This window comes from Halichoeres trimaculatus, unplaced genomic scaffold, assembly GCF_033239565.1.
Source record: "Halichoeres trimaculatus isolate MK-OKI-2021-1 unplaced genomic scaffold, fHalTri1.1 fHalTri1_scaffold_9, whole genome shotgun sequence".
In the NCBI taxonomy this organism is placed as follows: Eukaryota; Metazoa; Chordata; class Actinopteri; order Labriformes; family Labridae; genus Halichoeres; species Halichoeres trimaculatus.
In genome coordinates, this window is record NW_027437188.1 from 37,431,740 (window position 1) to 37,449,929 (window position 18,190).

General features: G+C 41.0%; 1 protein-coding gene across 7 annotated transcripts in view; it reads left to right on the forward strand.

The window, feature by feature from the left end:
* map4k1 (mitogen-activated protein kinase kinase kinase kinase 1) overlaps positions 1-18,190 on the forward strand; it is a 44,323-nt gene that overhangs the window by 24,509 nt on the left and 1,624 nt on the right. For all 7 annotated transcript variants that reach the window (XM_074679419.1, XM_074679418.1, XM_074679420.1 and 4 more), the window contains 28 exons: positions 3,455-3,512; positions 5,128-5,218; positions 5,896-5,960; positions 6,207-6,262; positions 7,147-7,194; positions 7,567-7,609; positions 7,939-8,011; positions 8,197-8,328; positions 8,729-8,791; positions 8,884-8,965; positions 10,046-10,162; positions 10,258-10,339; positions 10,439-10,491; positions 10,591-10,634; positions 11,237-11,281; positions 11,364-11,384; positions 11,472-11,517; positions 11,623-11,779; positions 12,200-12,330; positions 12,509-12,550; positions 12,663-12,741; positions 13,154-13,230; positions 13,368-13,428; positions 14,556-14,658; positions 14,748-14,806; positions 14,996-15,099; positions 15,564-15,741; positions 15,834-15,902. In XM_074679419.1, coding sequence (XP_074535520.1) covers positions 3,455-3,512; positions 5,128-5,218; positions 5,896-5,960; positions 6,207-6,262; positions 7,147-7,194; positions 7,567-7,609; positions 7,939-8,011; positions 8,197-8,328; positions 8,729-8,791; positions 8,884-8,965; positions 10,046-10,162; positions 10,258-10,339; positions 10,439-10,491; positions 10,591-10,634; positions 11,237-11,281; positions 11,364-11,384; positions 11,472-11,517; positions 11,623-11,779; positions 12,200-12,330; positions 12,509-12,550; positions 12,663-12,741; positions 13,154-13,230; positions 13,368-13,428; positions 14,556-14,658; positions 14,748-14,806; positions 14,996-15,099; positions 15,564-15,741; positions 15,834-15,902 — 2,179 coding nt within the window. The remainder of the gene's footprint in view (positions 1-3,454; positions 3,513-5,127; positions 5,219-5,895; positions 5,961-6,206; positions 6,263-7,146; positions 7,195-7,566; positions 7,610-7,938; positions 8,012-8,196; positions 8,329-8,728; positions 8,792-8,883; positions 8,966-10,045; positions 10,163-10,257; positions 10,340-10,438; positions 10,492-10,590; positions 10,635-11,236; positions 11,282-11,363; positions 11,385-11,471; positions 11,518-11,622; positions 11,780-12,199; positions 12,331-12,508; positions 12,551-12,662; positions 12,742-13,153; positions 13,231-13,367; positions 13,429-14,555; positions 14,659-14,747; positions 14,807-14,995; positions 15,100-15,563; positions 15,742-15,833; positions 15,903-18,190) is intronic.

Sequence of the window (18,190 nt, forward strand, 5' to 3'; positions counted from 1 at the left end):
ATTTTCTTCTTTTATAGATTTATTTTTGTAATTTGGCACTCTCACTACTCCATACCATTTGTTTGAAATGAAAAAAAAAAGCATTAAAATTTCAACATTGCTTCAAGGTGATTATTTTTAGTCACTGACTTTTAAAAGAAACACTCAAAAGCGTGGCATGTTTAAGAGGTTTCAGGTTTTTTTCTTGAATCGTCTGTAAAAAAAAAATCCCCATAATGCAAATGAAATCAGTCATCATTAAGCTCTGTACCAGAGAACAGAGCCATCATAAGAAAACTGAGTCTGTTGTCCTTGTCTTAGCTGCAGAAGTCATGTGAAAACATTAGCATTTAAGCCCTTAGGAAGTATATGAACACCATGCTATAGACATGAGCTGCTGTAACTGCTGCAGAAAGAGGTCAAACCAAACATTATCAGTGTCAGCTTTATTTATACAGCACATTTAAAACAGCCAGTGGCCTATCAAAGGGCTTTAACAGGAAAAACAGGCAGAAAAATAAAAACTATAGAAACAATAAAACTTATAAAACATCAAAAGCATTATACAGCAATATAGACAGACATGAAAAACCCAACAAGTGGTTTTCCTGCGTCTAAAGCCGAAGTGAATAAAAGCTGTAAGCAGCGTTGGTGGGATCATCGCTCTGTCGCCCACCTCCACTGTCAAGGTTCCCTCCCTTTATAATGTGTGTGTGTTAGACATTCCATTTTCCCGCCTCCAGCGAGTCACATGACCAGCTGCACGGAACTGTCAGTCATTGTGACATCATCACCAACTGCTGCCCTCTCAGGAGAGAAACTGACGCTTTGAAACGTCTCCTCATAGCTGCCACAGTGTTGACCAAATCTCTCTAAAAATCAGATATTTTTTGTAGTAAATTTTGTCAGGAATCCATCCATGACATTTTTAAAGCTGTACCACTTTGACTTTTTTGAGTAGAGGCCTAACTGCTGCTCCTCTCCTATTCATTCTAATAGGAGGAGCTGAAAGAGCTTCTTTGGGGTTCACCAACTTTGAGGGCTCGCCATTCAAAAACTGTTTGAGAAACAACAAATTCATACAGAGCTTTTGTAAAGCAGGGCCCACTCTGTCATCTGAGCGAATTTCAAGCTGATACCATTTATGGCCTAAGAGGAGATAACTTTTGTAGAGGGCACAAAAATGTGGCCTAATTTTATTTTGAAAAGCAAATTGTCAGCTTCCTGTTTGAGACAGGTCAGGGGTGTCTGTCAACGAGAAAAACATTTTGACGTTGGTTTGATCCCTCTACAACATTCCTACTGCTATTTAGAGCTGTTTTAGTGTGGCTAGGTGGCGCTAAAGAGCACATTTTGGCATGTTGAGGTCAATTTTTGTATTATTATCTGAGGTGTGTGCCTATTTTGGGAGCAACAGCTGCAAGCGCTTGATCTCCTCTGGATTTTAAAAAATAACGTGGAAAATCTAAAACCCCCTGTTTATCTAACCTGAGGGCTCAACTTTTTTTACTTAGCCATTTTTGTTCTGCTTGTTTTTTACTGATTGCTTGTTTTTGTTTGTGCCACGGTTTGGATCTGGACAGCCAAAGACAAATGTCCTTCTCCATGGACAATAAAGACTCTTATGGTTTGATTTAATTTGCTTCAGTTTCATTTGATTTGATTACATTTGCTTTGATTCACTTCAATTAGCTTTGATTAGTTTCAATTAGCTTTGATTAGCTTTGATTAGGTTAATTCACTTCACTTTGCTTCCATTCAGCTCACTTTGATTCAGTTTTGTCAGACGTACTATGAGCCACAATAACCTGACAGGTGCAACAGAAACGGTCTCATTTCAAAATATTTAAGGACAAAATGATTCCTGGAGGACAGCAAATTTTCCTTTTTTCATTTCTTGTTTTAAAACATTTTTCCAGTATTAAGAAACTTGGAACAATAGCTTATACTTTATTTATCCCCGAGGGGAAATTCAGGAGTCACCGCAGCATTTAAGAATACAAAAGTAAGAAAGAGTATAGACAGTGCAAAAATGTCCATAAGAAATTAGATGACGACATCCCGTCCACCACTCGTCCACCACTCTCCAGCCCAGCCAGTCTCCACCTCCACAGGGTCCAGGACTGAGCCTCCCCAGCAGTCTGTTCAGTCTCTGTCTCCTGGATCCTGTCTGCTCACAGCAGGTGAAGCTCCTCCGATGTGTCGCGGTGTCCGATGTCAGCTCCGTCAGCCACGTCCGTGAACAGCACGATGCCGCTCGGTTAGCACAGCTAGCTCATCCATCCCCCGGAGCTAGATCCCACGTTCCCAACAGCGATGGATGGAAGGACAGGTCCACGTCATCACCTCCCAGCTCACATCCGAGAACCAGCACGTCGTCCTCACCTCCTCCTCCTCAGCTCGAGGGAAATCATCAAGCCCTACACTAGTTAGCATTGACATGCTACAGGCTGCTAACAGCTAATTTCGCATGTAAACAATGCAGCCATGGTTACATGTAGGATCTCCAGACAAACACAGGAGAAAAGTAGTAAAAAATATCGCCGAAGCCACAAAAAGTTTGGTGTCCGTGACCGACAATGAACCATACAAAGTGATGATCCACTCCAAATACAAAGATGACGAAAAAGAGACAAAAAAATTACAAGAAACGGACAAAGACGAGAGAGCTGCTGCAACAGGCAGCTACTTGGGTAGCGCCTAGCAACCGTGATGTAAGTCTAACAAGACAATTTTTCCAAACATAAGACACAAGCCCTGCTTAGATTTCAGTTTTTGCTGCGTTCACTGACGACAGAATCGTCTGGAGCTCCATTGAAATTTGAAGCTGGTTTAACAGAAAACGTCTTTAGTGGTAAAGAGGAGTTGAAGTGTGAAGGATCGATACGATTGGTGGATGTGCAGACGTGTTTCTCTGATGATCAGAACCAGCTAAAGCTAACCTGTCTGTAGCGTCTCTGAGCGTCCACACACTCAGAGTTTGTTTATCAGCCCCTGATCAGTCCTCATCGGAGAAACAAACAAACCAAAAAGCTTTTGACTCGTCCAGAAATATCAGCGTGGAGGAAGTCCTGGTTTCTGTTCACAAACAGTGTGAACAACAAAGAGAAGTGAGACCATATTTTGCCACCACACTTTGAAAGGTCACTGTGTGCGTGTTTCTGTGTGTGTGTGTGTGTGTGTGTTTCTGTGTTTCTGTGTGTGTGTGTGTGTGTGTGTGTGTGTGTGTGTGTGTGTGTGTGTGTGTGTGTGTGTGTGTGTGTGTGTGTGTGTGTGTGTGTGATGTATTTTTGTCTCCTTAACGCTGCAGAGCGATGCAGGAACTGCTGGTTGAGCTCCACTGATCTGAACAGCAACGATGCAAATGAAGCTCTGAAGAAAACTCCACCGAAACACACAAGAGTTACACCACTGAGTTCAAATAATGACCACGCTGTGTGTGTGTGTGTGTGTGTGTGTGTGTGTGTGTGTGCAGGCACGCCACAAGCAGAATGGAGAGCTGGCAGCCATCAAGGTCATCAAGATGGAGCCAGGTGAGCGTTTCTTCCTCCTCTGGTTTGGAGCTGGATTCACATCCTGAACATTCAGACCTGGTTTTAACCTTAAACCAGGTGTTAGCATGAAGCTAACGAGCATCGTTCAGCCTGCAGCCCCACAGGAAAACAGGCTAACCTGACCTGTGACAGTTTGATCTCAGTGTGTTTTTGATGAGCGCTGCATACAGACAGCACTATAAGCATTTATTCTCAGTCACATCGCAGCACCATAACCTCTTTATTCACAGCTTCACCTATTTTTAACCCTCCTGTCACACATTCACACATGCAGCAGATGGAAACTTGTGGCTCATGTCTTGACCTAAACCTTGAAAGCGCTCACTGACCTGATAAACACGTCTCCTGTTTGCAGTCACGCTCCACAAACACAGCGAGTTTAAAGACAGAGCGTTACGGTGATAGCAAAAACTTTGTTATGCACTTTAAAAACAGACACTGTTGACCAAAACGCTGTCCAGAGAAATTAAATATTTAAATTGAATTAAAATAAAATAAAATATATTGCTAATGTGAGACAAGAGACACTCCATGTAAAATCAAAAAATAAAAATGAAAAAACAAATTAAAAAGATATGAAGTCAAGAACAATAATATTTAACATGAGATTATCAGCCCCAACAAAAGTTATTCCTAAATGCTTCTCCTTTAGCTTCCTGATCGGGTCGAGCAGGACCAAAATTATTTACAACACGTCTAAGCTAAAACATGAGCTAAAGGCTAAAGAATAAGCTAAAGGCTAGAACATGAGTAAAAGGCTAAACATGAGGTAAAGGCTAAAACTCGAGCTACTGGCTACAATATGCGCTAATAGCTTAGTCATAGGCTAAAGACTAAAACTTTCACTAAAAGATGAAACACAGGCTAAAACATGAGCTAAAGGCTAAAACATGAGCTAAAGGCTAAAACATGCGCTAAAGGCAAAAAATGGGCTAAAAGCTAAAATGCAGGCTAGAGGCTGAAACATGAGTTAAAGGCTAAAAAATAAGCTAAAGGCCAAAACGTGAGCTAAAGGCTAAAACACAGGCTAAGGCTTAAACATGAGTAAAAGGCTAAACACAGGCTGAAGGCTAAAACATTGGTTAAAGGCTAAAATATGGGTCTAAGGCTAAAACATGAGCTAAAAGTTTGATTAAGGGCTAACGGCTACAACATGAGCTACAGGCTAAAACATGAGCTACAGGCTAAAACATGAGCCACAGGCTAACGTGCAGGTTAATGTGTTTGTGCTAATGTTGTCTCCAACCCACGTGCAGCAGTTATTCTGCAGTGGTCTGTTCAAACTTGAGAGTCTATCAATAAAATAGCGAGTGATGTTACGTTAGCTCTGCTTGGTGAGGTTGACAATGATTTTTATTTTATTTTGAATTAAAGGAACAAAGAGTTACATTTTCAAGTAACACTTTTAAAGAAAATGTCTGAGCAAAAGTTGAAACCATTTAATTAAGTTTCAGATCATGTTTTTCAAATTCAAAATAATAATTAAAACCAGCTGCTGGCGGCACAAGTCTCAGTCCATAGCGGAGGAACTGACTCAGACTGAAAATAAAAAGTAACGAAGTCTTTTTCCTCCTCCTTTTTTCTGTGCCCACAGAGGACGATTTTTCTATCATCCAGCAAGAAATCATCATCGTAAAGAGCTGCAAACATCCCAACATCGTGGCGTATTATGGCAGCTACATTCGGTAAGTTAAGGTGTCAGTGTTTCCTCTTTGTCTGTCTCTGAATGTCTGACTGAGGAGCTCACAGTGTTTCTGTCTCTGAATGTCTGACTGAGGAGCTCACAGTGTTTCTGTCTCTGAATGTCTGACTGAGGAGCTCACAGTGTTTCTGTCTCTGAATGTCTGACTGAGGAGCTCACAGTGTTTCTGTCTGTCTCTGAATGTCTGACTGAGGAGCTCACAGTGTTTCTGTCTCTGAATGTCTGACTGAGGAGCTCACAGTGTTTCTGTCTGTCTCTGAATGTCTGACAGAAGAGCTCACAGTGTTTCTGTCTCTGAATGTCTGACAGAAGAGCTCACAGTGTTTCTGTCTCTGAATGTCTGACTGAGGAGCTCACAGTGTTTCTGTCTGTCTCTGAATGTCTGACAGAGGAGTTCACAGTGTTTCTGTCTCTGAATGTCTGACAGAGGAGCTCACAGTGTTTCTGTCTCTGAATGTTTGACAGAGGAGCTCACAGTGTTTCTGTCTCTGAATGTTTGACAGAGGAGCTCACAGTGTTTCTGTCTGTCTCTGAATGTTTGACTGAGGAGCTCACAGTGTCTCTGTCTCTGAATGTCTGACTGAGGAGCTCACAGTGTTTCTGTCTCTGTGTCTGAATGTCTGACTGAGGAGCTCACAGTGTTTCTGTCTGTCTCTGCAGAGCCAACAAGCTGTGGATCTGCATGGAGTTCTGTGGAGGAGGTTCGCTGCAGGACATCTACCACGGTGAGGGGGCGGGGCTTCATGTGGCTTCCTGTCAATGAAAACAACGTTAGGAACCAAACTTTAGAGTCAGAGTTTAAAAGAGCATCAAACAAACTGAGACGATTTTAAATAAAACAAGAAACTTCCTTTATGAATGTTTTAGTTTCTCTGTAAACTTTGGATTTATTCACTGTCACGTCTTGTTTTGAGTTAGACTCTGACTACAGCAGCTCTGAAACGTTAGCATAAACTGTTTGTCGTCCACAGTGACGGGTCCTCTGTCAGAGCCACAGATCGCCTACATCTGCAGAGAGATGCTACAGGTGAGCTCACACTGCACCACTCATCAAATAACACTTCATTCCTGTATTTCTACAGTTAGTTCACATATTTCTGTGTTTTTACGGTGTTTGACCGTAATTTAAAGGTAACCATCTGGAAAAGTTGCGGCCAGTGCCTTTATCGTTTTTTTCCTTCCTTTTTTTTCTGATTTTTTTTTTTTTTTTTACAGCGTAGTCCTGCATTTTTACAGTTAGTTCACATCATTCTGTGTTTTTACAGCGTCTGACTGTAGTTCTACAGTAGCCATCTGAAAACGTTGCTACCAGTGCTTTTACTATTTTTTATTTATTTATTTATTTTTTATTCCATTTTATTTTTTTAACAGTGCAGTACTGTATTTTTAATTTTATTTAACACAGTTCTGCTTTTTTACAGTTTTTTTAAATTTTACGGTTTCTGTCTTGGAACTTTGCTGCCAGTGCTTTTGCTGATTTTTTACAGTTTTGTTTTTTTTTTACAATTTTTTTAAAATAATTTTTGTAATTTTACAGGTCTGTATACTATTTTTGAAAAACAGAAAATTTATCTTAAATCACAAAATTAGTTTTTTTTTCACAGTGAAAAATTACTGAAAATATCTGTAAATCTTATAGTGTTGTGTTGTTTTATTAGAAAACAGGAAAAACCTGTAAAAATTACTGAATACTTCCTGTAAAATTATTATTTTTTTACAGTGCACATAAAAACACACACCAGTAAATAAAGAAGTGAAACACTAATTTTTTATTTAAGGTTAACGAGGTGTGTTCAGTCAGGAAAACTAAGGACTGAAAGATTTACAACAGGTTTGTGACCTTCCCTCTATGTGTGTGTGTGTGTGTGTGTGTGTGTGTGTGTGTGTGTGTGTGTGTGTGTGTGTGTTCAGGGTCTGGATTACCTGCACGCACAGAAGAAAATCCACAGAGACATCAAGGTGATCATTTCCTGCTTCGACTCTTTGGGTCTTTGACTTTTTTAACTTATTTTAGTGGTTTTTTTGCATGTTGATGTGAAGTGGACCTTTATGACCTTTATGACCTTTATGACCTTTATGACCTTTATGACCTTAATGAGAACTGGACCGTCCGTCTCTGCTAGCGTCCAGGATTAAATCAGTCATATGAAATGGGTTCAACAGGAGATTAGCTCCTGCTAACGAGCTCCAGAGTCGAGCGTCTGCTGCGACCTTCAGGCCGAGCTGGTGTTTGATTTCCACGCTGAGTGGGCTCAGCCAAAGATCAGAGAGTGGGTAACGAAGGCCTGGTGTTTCTGTGTGTCTAATCTCCCCCTCTCCTTCCTCCTGCAGGGCGCTAACATCCTCCTCAACGACCTGGGCGAGGTCAAACTGGGTGGGTGGATGTTTGTCTCCGCTCTGTACGGCGTGGCTCTGATGACTCACTCGGCCCAAGAGTGACGACTCAAAGCGCGTCTTCTTCTGACGGCGCCGTGTAGAAATACGGCTGACGTTGACCTCAGAGCTGTTTCCATCTGGCTCTGACTTTGTTTACTGCGGTCAGGCTGAGCGATGATGAGGTTTCTTCTTCCCCCTCAGTGATGGAGGATTTCACCCTCCTGTTAAACTGAACACAGACGTTATCGTTTACGTAAAGATCAGCAGGTCTTCACTGGTTGTTTCATTGTTTGTCCACTCATTAAATATTTCATCCCTGTCTTTCAGCCGACTTTGGGATCTCGGCTCAGATCACAGCCACTCTGGCTCGGCGGATGTCCTTCATCGGGACGCCGTATTGGTAAGAGCTATAAGTCTTTCCATGACCTGATTATCAAACCAAAAGGTGGAAAAATAACGTACGGTCTAAGTTTTATCAGGGGTTGCAAACTTTTTAGTCTACGACCTAAAATAGGGGATCAAGAGACCCGTGACCCCCTGCTCGCTGGAAATGAGCATTAAAAATGATTCCCCCCTCATCCTCAGGATGGCGCCAGAGGTGGCGGCGGTGGAGATCAAAGGTGGCTACAACGAGCTCTGTGACATCTGGTCCGTGGGCATCACAGCCATCGAGCTGGCCGAGCTGCAGCCGCCGATGTTTGACGTCCACCCGCTGCGGTAATCACCCACAGACAGACACACACCTTACCGTCAGACCCACCCTGACAGGATCACACACACACACACACACACACACACACACACACACACACACACACACACACACACACACACTCAGGGGGGTGCTCCCACAGACACAGGGACTGAGGGAAATCAGGAGCTGGAGGTCACTGACACGCGGCGCTCGCTGTACGTGACTTCAGCTGACGGTCTCTGTCATGTTTGGTCGGAAACATCAGTGTTTCCAACCGCCCACTCGGCCCAGTTCATGCTCACAGTGGCCGACTTAACCAGCACACACACACAGATAAACACACACACACACACACACATCTGTGCTGAAGGAAACACACTTCATTCTCAGCATCGCTCTCTGACCGCGCTCCGCCTCCTGCAGGGTCCTCTTCCTCATGTCCAAGAGCGGCTACCAGCCCCCCAAACTGAAGGACAAGTCCAAATGGTAAACCAGACTCAGAGACACCTTCCTGCATCATGACCTGATCCAGAGTCCTGTGTTTAAAAAGCCACTAACACGTTGTCCCACGTCTGCAGGTCGTCCATGTTTTATAACTTTGTGAAGGCCATGTTGGTGAGGAACCCCAAGAAGAGACCCAGCGCCTCCAAGATGCTCTCAGTCAGTGCTCAGTGCTACACAAAACACATACTCTACTTTATCTTCACAAATAAGACAAAAAACTGTTTAACATTACAAACATAGTAAGAATGTAGTGAATTATTATCTCACCAAGAAGCTTTTTGTGTTCATAAAATGGTACATTTAATGTCTCAGTTTTTTATTTGTGATAAATTTAGAAAAATTAAAATGACAAACTTGTAAAAAGAAACATAAAGCTTTTCAATAAGTTGCTTTTATTTGTTTTGTATTTCATAAGTTTGCCATAATTTCAATAATTAGCAAAATAAATGTAATTTCAGAAATCAACTACATTTTCAAAAAAAATTGAAAAAAAAGAAAAAAATGTAAAATTTGTCACAAATATAGAATTTAATTGCAAAATTTTCAAAAATTCATAAAAGCTTTAAATGTTGCAAAAATGTAAAAAATTTAGAAAAACTTTCAAAAAAATGATTTTTTAAAAAAAAATTTTTATTAAAATATTTTTTTTTCCAAATTTTAAATATTGCAAAGGTTTCAATAATTAGGAAAAAAATCAAAAACATTTTTTTTTTCGAATTTGATGTTTTTTTTATTAAGTTTTTTAAAATTGAAAATTTTGCAAAATATTTACAAATTTGGAAAAACTTTGGGAAAAAATTTGGGGTTTCTTTTCACATTTGTTTATCTTTTCAAATCTAAGTTGAAATTTTCAAAATTTTAAATATTCCAAGAAAATCAAAAATGTGAAAGAACGTTCAAAAAAATTTTATTTCACATTTTAATTAAAAAAAAATTTTTTTTTAAAACTTGCAAAAAATTAAAAAAAGAAAAATTTTAAAAAATATATTGAAATTTTTATTGACAGGTGTGATGAATATTTAGTTCGGCTAAATGTTAACTCATGATTTTATTCAGTGTCAGTTTCTTTAATCATCAATTCCCCTCTGTAAGGATAACAATTCTTTATTTCAATAATATTTTTTAAAGCTCCAAGGAGCCATATGAGGCTCCAGAGCCACAGGTTGAAAACCCTTTGTCATGATGAAGAAACATGAGGTAACCCTGTCCTCTCTCCATCTGGTCTCCTCTCTGCAGCACATGTTCCTGACCCAGCAGTGTCTGAACCAGGAGCTGACCCGGGACCTGCTGGAGAAATTTCGTCACCCTGAGAAACTGAGAAGCAGCCTGACCACGGAGGACGAGGACATGGAGGTGTGAACCCTGTTTGTCTCTACATTTCAGATCCTCTCTGAGCTCAGAGACTCAGTGAGCTCCATGTTCTCATGTCGGTCTCATGTCGGTCTCAGGTGGCGCTGCCCGGGTCTTTGAAGAGGATCCAGTCCATTAACAAACACAACCAGGCCGAGAGGACCAACTCTGACATCAGCTGTAAGGAAACACTTCACATGATCGAGTACAGCTGTGGATCTGACCTTAACTCTAAAACCTGCAGCGTGTTTCTGACTTTGACCTTTTTATGACCCTCAGTGGAGCAGATCTACACCCGCAGACCTGTGAGGCCGGGCGCTCCAGACTCAACGGTGAGAAATTTCTACAGAAAATCAGACAAAAACACTTATCAGATTCAGTTTTTTCTTTCCTGTGTTCTCGTTCCTACCTTCCTGTTTGTCTTTTTCCAGCTGAGACCGTCGCTGGGATCAACGGGCAGCAAGAGTCCAGCGAGGTAACTGGATCAGACCCAGTTGTGTGGTCACATGTAACACTGACACGTCTTTAAGGTTAAAAAAGAAACAAAAATTTGTTTGAAAAAAATGAAAGAGTTTTTTATAAGTTGCTATTTTTTTATTTTGAAAAATTGCAAAATTTTTCACAAATATGAAATTTAAATAATTTGCAAAATTTTCATAAATTCAAAAAAAAATGCAAAAATTTAGAAAAACTAAAAAAATGTGTTTACTGTTTTTTCAAATTTGATTTTTCTTTTTTAATTTAACTTAAAATTTTTCAAATTTTGTATAATGCAAAAATTTCAAAAATTCAGAAGAACTTTCCCAATTTTTTTTTTTTTTTCAAATTTGATTTTTTTTGGAAAAACTTTACGAAAAAAATTGCAAATTTTTCAAAAATTTGGAAAAACTTTCATATATTTTTTTTTCAAATGTGATGTTTTTTTTTTTTTGTTGTTGTTTTTTTTTTAATTTAAATTAAAATTTTACAAATTTTAAAAACTAAAAAAAAAAAGTGCCAGTTGTGTGGTCACATGTAACACTGACTCGTCTTTAGGAGTATCAACATTTATTTCCTCCTTCTCTTTGTCTCCGTCAGGGATCAGGACACAGACTCAGACGATGACTATGACGACGTGGACATGTAAGAAAGAAACGTCTGACGTTAGAAACGAATGATTGGTTTTTAAACTCTTTGTCTGACTCTTCTCTGTCTCTGTCCTCAGCCCCACGCTACAAAACTCCAGGTCAGTGAAGAACAAGGCTTAACGTCTGTTTTCATGAGTTTGAATCATTAACGTGTCAGATCTAACGCAGAGCGTCTCCTCTCACAGCCTCATCCTGCCATCCAGTGAAACTCCGCCTCCTCTTCCTCCAAAGGTGACGAACACGAACTCCTCCCGCTCAGTTTCCTGATCAGTCTGCAGACGCAAGTTTGTCAGTCAGCGTGTCGTTAACGTGTCGTTAACGTGTCTCTGTCCACAGCCCAAAGCTCGAACCAGCTCTGAGGAGAGCATGGCGGGGGAAGACGAGCGGTCCAGGAAGCCCAGCTCTCTGTACGCCCCGCCCTCCCCCCTCATGAGGACGTCCAGCGGGACGCACGTCAGACCTGCACCCAAACCTCGGTCCAGCCGACACTCAGGTCAGCCTCCTCTCTTCCTGTAGCTGTGACGTCTGTTGTTGCTGAATGAATGAAAAACCTGCAGGCTTTGGTTTCTGGACTCTGGACTCTGGACTCTTCTGGTCCAGCTCCAAAAAAAGTCAAAAACTGCGACAAACTGAAAAGAAAAAGTTTCCTGAACATGAGTGAAGAAGATGTTTCAGTGTTTCCTGTTTCATGCTGCAGAAACATCAGCAAACTCTGCTTCTGACCATTAGGGGGCGCTATGAGAAAACACGTCAGGGTGGTTTTTATGGCAGGATCAGGATCTGGATTTGATCAGGATTTCAGACTCAGACCACTTTGACCTGTCAGTTAACGAGACGTTAGACGTCAGAAAATATTAATTTATACCTGATTCAGAAAAGTTCCTCATCGTTTGTTCGTGTTTCTGCGTTTCAGACCCCGCCTCCCTCCCTGTCCAGTTGAACTACACCCCTCCAGACCTCCGCCCTCCAGACCACCTCCCTCCAGACCTCCTCCCTCCTGAGCTCCCTCCTAAAGGCATCCGCAGACGACCCGTCACGTCCAAGGTAGATCAGACCAAACCTGAGGAGGTTTTCCTCTTTGATATGAGAGATGTTGAAATGAGAGCTGGTGGAGATGTTTCTGTCCTCCTCCTCCTCCTCCTCCTCCTCCTCCTCCTCCTCCTCCTCCTCCTCCTCCTCCTCCTCCTCCTCCTCCTCACACTCTCCGTGCGTTTCGTTTCAGGACCCTGCAGAGTGTGCCAGCCCCGTCATAAAGAAACCTCCTGTGAGTTTCCTCCTCTCTTTCTGAGCAGCAGGAGTGCAGAGAGGACAAACTGAATAATTAACAGCCCTCTCCTCCTCCTCCTCTGCTCCTCCTCCTCTGCTCCTCTCTGCAGGTCTACTTTAAAAGGATCTTCCAGGGCTGTCCTCTGAAAATAAACTCCTCCACCACCTGGGAAAACCCGGCTACCAAAGGTAAAATCTCTCGTCTCCTCTCTGATTGGTCTGACCAGCCTGTCTCTCCTCTCTGATTGGTCTGACCAGCCTGTCTCTCCTCTCTGATTGGTCTGACCAGCCTGTCTCTCCTCTCTGATTGGTCTGACCAGCCGGTCTCTCCTCTCTCTGATTGGTCTGACCAGCCTGTCTCTCCTCTCTGATTGGTCTGACCAGCCTGTCTCTCCTCTCTGATTGGTCTGACCAGCCTGTCTCTCCTCTCTCTGATTGGTCTGACCAGCCTGTCTCTCCTCTCTCTGATTGGTCTGACCAGCCTGTCTCTCCTCTCTGATTGGTCTGACCAGCCTGTCTCTCCTCTCTGATTGGTCTGACCAGCCTGTCTCTCCTCTCTCTGATTGGTCTGACCAGCCTGTCTCTTCTCTCTGACCCTCAGACCAGCACCTGATCCTGGGCGCAGAGGAGGGGATCTACACCCTGAACCTGAACGGCCCAGAGGCCACCATGGAGCTGGTAGGAGTTTGTCCCATAGATACAGAGAGGGGGTCGGGGTCTGATCAGCTGATCTGTGTCAGGGCGCCGTGTCCCTGATCAGAGATTAACGCCACGCTCAGACGATCAGGAAGTAACTGATGGTCTCTCTGTTCCAGCTCTACCCGGGGAAGTGCTCCTGGGTCTACACCATCAACAGCGTCCTCATGTCTGTGTCAGGTACGGCAACAAGGGAGGCTCAGGTAGGAGGAGGAGGAGGAGGAGGAGGAGGAGGAGGAGCCTTCATCTGACAAGAATAAAAATATCAAAAAACAACAAGAGTCTGTCTGAAAATAAAGAAACTAATAAAAGGAGAGAAATAAACAAAGGAAAGAGAGAAAGAAAGAGAAAGGAAGGGAGAACAGAAAGATAGAAATGAAGAAAGAGATGAAAATGTAAGACAGAAAGACACAGACAAAGTTAGAAAAGGGAGGGGAAAGGAAGAAAGGAAGGGAAGGAAACAAGGAAGTAATGGAAGAAGAGAAAGGAAAGAAGAGTAAAGTAATGTAAACAAACCTAAAAACAAAGAAATAAAGAAAGAGTGATTGAAGGGGAGAAAGAAAGAAAAATAGAAAAATAGGAAGTAAGGAATGGAGGGAAGAAAGGAAAAAATAAATATAACATAAAACAAAAACATAAAGAAATACATTTTTAAAAAAGGCAATCAAACAGGAAGGAACTAAAAAAGAAAAAGAAACAAAGAAAGTAGAAAAAGAAGAAAAAGGGAAAAGAAAGAAAAAAGAAAAAAGTAAAAGAAATAAAAAAGAAGGAAGAAGGGAAAAAGAAGAATGAGAAAAAGAAAGAAAGAAAGAAAGAAAGAAAGAAAGAAAGAAAGAAAGAAAGAAAGAAAGAAAGAAAGAAAGGGATAAAGATAGAAGGACAGAAAAGGAAAGAAAAAAGAAAGAGAGAAAGAAAAAGAAAAAAGGAAAGAAAGAAGGGAAGAAAGAAAGTAGAAGATGGAAGGAAAAAAGTAAGAAAAAGAAAGAAAGAAAAGAAAGAAAAGAAAAAAAGAAAAAAGGGAAAAAAGAAAGAAAAAACTAAGGATAAAAGAAAGAAAGAAGAAAGAAAAGGAGAAAAGGAAAAGAAAGAAAAAAAAAGAAAATTAAAAAAGAAAGAAGTAAAAAAGGAAAATAACAATTTAAAATAGAAAGTGAGAAATGAAAAGGGAAGAAAAACAGAAAGAAGAAAGAGAAGAAAGGAAAAAGGAGGGAAGAAAGAAAAAACCCCTGCCATGTCTGTCTGTCTCTGACCCTGTCTCTGACCCTCTCTGACCCTCTCTGACCCTGTTTCTGTCTCTGTCCCTCCAGGTAAGTCCTCCCAGCTTCACTCCCATTCGCTCAAAGAGTTGTACGAACAGGCTCGTAAGGACCAGAGGATGGTTGCCTTGCCGACTCACAGACTGTTACCAAGGTAACGGAGACGTTTGATGCTCCCCCTCTTTTTTATTTTCACCTTTGGAAACTTTCTGCTCACGCCGATTAAAAACATCTGATCTGCAGGAAATTCGCAGTGACGTCCAAAGTCCCAGATACGAAGGGCTGTAAGACGTGCTCAGTGGGTGAGATACGCCGACAGAATCAAACACACACACACACACACACACACACACACACACACACACACACACACGTGGCTCTGCTGCTCCTCCTTAAATCAATCATCATCTGTAAAAACCACTTTGAGGGTTTGATCCACCTGAGGATGATGCAGATCTCTGATGGAGACGTGTCTGTGTTTCCTCCTGCAGCCATGAACGTGCAGCGAGGCTGTGTGTTCCTGTGCTGCGCGCTGGAGTCCAGCGTGGTGCTGCTGCAGTGGTACGAGCCCATGCACAAGTTCATGCTCATCAAGGTAAAAACATCACATGACTGAAAACCAGCACAGTCTCAGAGACAGAGCAGACTGGTTTTAACACGACAACCATCTGATCACCAGTTAGACCAGGGGTTCCCAGAGTGAGGGTCCAGACCCTTTGGGGGGTACCCAGACACGGCTCTGAGGGCTGTGATTGGCTGACACTCCTGCTCTCAGAGGGCTCCTGAGCTGGGTTTGCTCTGAGTTTATTACACCGTTAACTCTGACAGCAGCAGATAAAACCACCGCTCTGAGGAAATAAAGCTTTTTATGAACACGATCAAATGTAAGAGCTAGCTTTAGACCTTTGACCATGAAGCACTCGTGGTTTGAGAGCGCTGGTTTCAGGTTTACAGTCCCTGAATGAAACACTCGACCCGTCTGCTTTGTTTGCTCCGTGAAGAGAGAAACTCTCAGAGGAATAAACCTTTAAAGCCCGTTTTTCTGCTCCCACGCCGCAGCACTTTGACTTCCCGCTGCCCAACCCGGTGCGGCTCTTTGAGATGGTGGTGGTGCCGCAGCAGGAGTACCCGCTGGTCTGCATCGGGGTCTCTCGGGGGTCCAGCCCCAACCTGCCCGTCACTGTGGACTACATCAACCTCAACTCCAACACCTCCTGGTTCACCAACTCCGGCCTGGGTACGCTGTTCCTGCTCCGCTGTGGTTTTTATGAAGACCAGATCCTGGTCCTGACCTGCTGCTGATCCTCCTGTCTGTTTGTGTCCCCACAGAGAAACCCTGTCCTGACGTGGTCCAGGTAAACCAGCTGGACAGTAACACGCTGCTGGTTCTGATAGAGAGTGAGTTACATGACGTTCATATCCAAAAGGTTTCTGAGAGTCGAACACACAGACAGAGGTCAGAGGTCACTGTAAAGAAAACACTTTGATTTACTCTGAGTTCAACTTCCTGTTTCTGGGTACATCTCCAAAAACGCCGCAGAGCTGCAGCAGCCGCGCTCTGAATCTCTGAATCTCTGAATCTCTGAATCTCTGAATCTCTGAATCTCTGACTCTCTGAATCTGAATCTCTGAATCTGAATCTCTGAATCTGAATCTCTGAATCTCTGAATCTCTGACTCTCTGAATCTGAATCTCTGAATCTGAATCTCTGAATCTGAATCTCTGAATCTCTGAATCTCTGAATCTCTGAAGCTCTGACTCTCTGAATCTGAATCTCTGAATCTCTGAATCTCTGAATCTCTGAATCTCAGTCTTTGTTGCTTGGATAATGAGGCAGGTTGCATCAGACCGTCCAGGTGGGACATGTTAATGTGTTCACTCCCACCTGGTTATGAAAACTACACCACGCTCAGAGATCAGATCAGATCAGGTCAGGTAAGGTTTACTGATCGTGTAGGGATAATCTTGGTGTTACAGAAGCAGAGATGTAAGGGAGATATACAAGAAGAGTAAAAGCAAAAAAAAAAAGATAAACATAAACCAAGCTGTAGGTAAAAAACTGGAGTTAGATGTGATGCAGTCATGAGATAAAGTGACAATAAATCAACCAATGTGGGAACAAAGAAGCTCTCCTGTATCACAGCTGTGCAGCAGCTTCTTGCAGGTACAAACACTCGTTATAAATGAAGAGCTATCAGACACTTTTGGGTGGGTAACAAGATAAAAAGCTGTATTTTCTGCAGGCATAAGTAATTTCTATGGAAGTGTACTGCATTCACTTGAAAAAAAAGAAAGAAAAACAACTCAGGTGTTTCAGAGTAATTTATTCTTCAGTTTGTTTTTCGTGGTAATTAATTTTGTTTTTATGAATAATTTTTTTGTGGTAATTAATTTTGTTTTTCTGATTGATATATATTTTTTGGGTTTGTTTTTTGTTATAATTATTTCTGTTTTTATGAGTAATTTTTTGTGGTTATTAATTTTTTTTTTCTGATTAATATATATATATATATATATATATATATATATATATATATATATATATATATATATATATATATATATATATATATATATATTGTTATAATTATTTCTGTTTTTATGAGTAATGTTTTGTGGTTATTAATTTTTATTTTTCTGATTAATATATTATATTGGTTTGTTTTTTGTTATAATTTTTTCTGTTTTCAGATTACTTTTTCCTCCTGTTTTTCGGAGTAATTTTTTCCTGAAGTATCCAGATACTGTGAGAACCTCCAACCTGCAGACGACTCCCGTGGATGTGTGGTGGCTCCTGTGTCCCGCACTGATCACAGATCCTGTTGGGCTCATATATGCCTTATTCTTAACTTTCTACCGGCTTTCCAAAGTAGAAGCAATGCATTTTTTAATGCCACATCTTCGTCTGTTCCTTAAGTATTGCATTAAACAATAGGCTTATATAGAATATAAGGATAAAGTCGAAAACATAACAAGGGTTTCATACCCTGTGTGTGGCTAACACCTTACCTTTATTGACCCCGTGCTGACTGGTAGAAAGTTAAGGATAAGGCATATATCCTCCTAAAAACAGGAGGAAAAAATGACCACAAAAAACAGCAGGTTGAGGTTCTCGCGGGATTTCTAAGTAGCTCGATACTTCAGGAAAAAATTACTCAAAAAACAGGGAAAAAGTAATCTGAAAACAGAAAAAAAAATTACTCAAAAAAGCAGAAATAATTATAACAAAAAACAAACCAATATAATAATTATAAAAAAAATAAACCAATAAAAACTATTAATTAGAAAAACAAAATTAATTACCACAAAAACAAATTGAAGAATAAATTACTCTGAAAAACCTGAGTTGTTTTTTTTTTCTTAAGTGAATGCAGTACTCTTCCATAAATTTCCACTTCAACTTTATTTCATTTTTATGGCACTTTTCATGCAATTCAGCAACACTAAGTGCCTCACAGAGGATAGAAACAAACAAAATTAAAACAAAGCCAAAAAGAAAAAAGAAACAAAGGAATACCATAAAACCCCAAACCTCCCACCACCACCAACATACACACATAATATTAGTTTTATCAAAGGTTAAAAGAAACAACAAAGTTTTTAAAATGTTGCAAAAATACAAATGAAATTATTTTCCAATTTCTGTTTTGTGTTGAAAGAAAAAGTTTTTTTTTTTTTTTGCATAG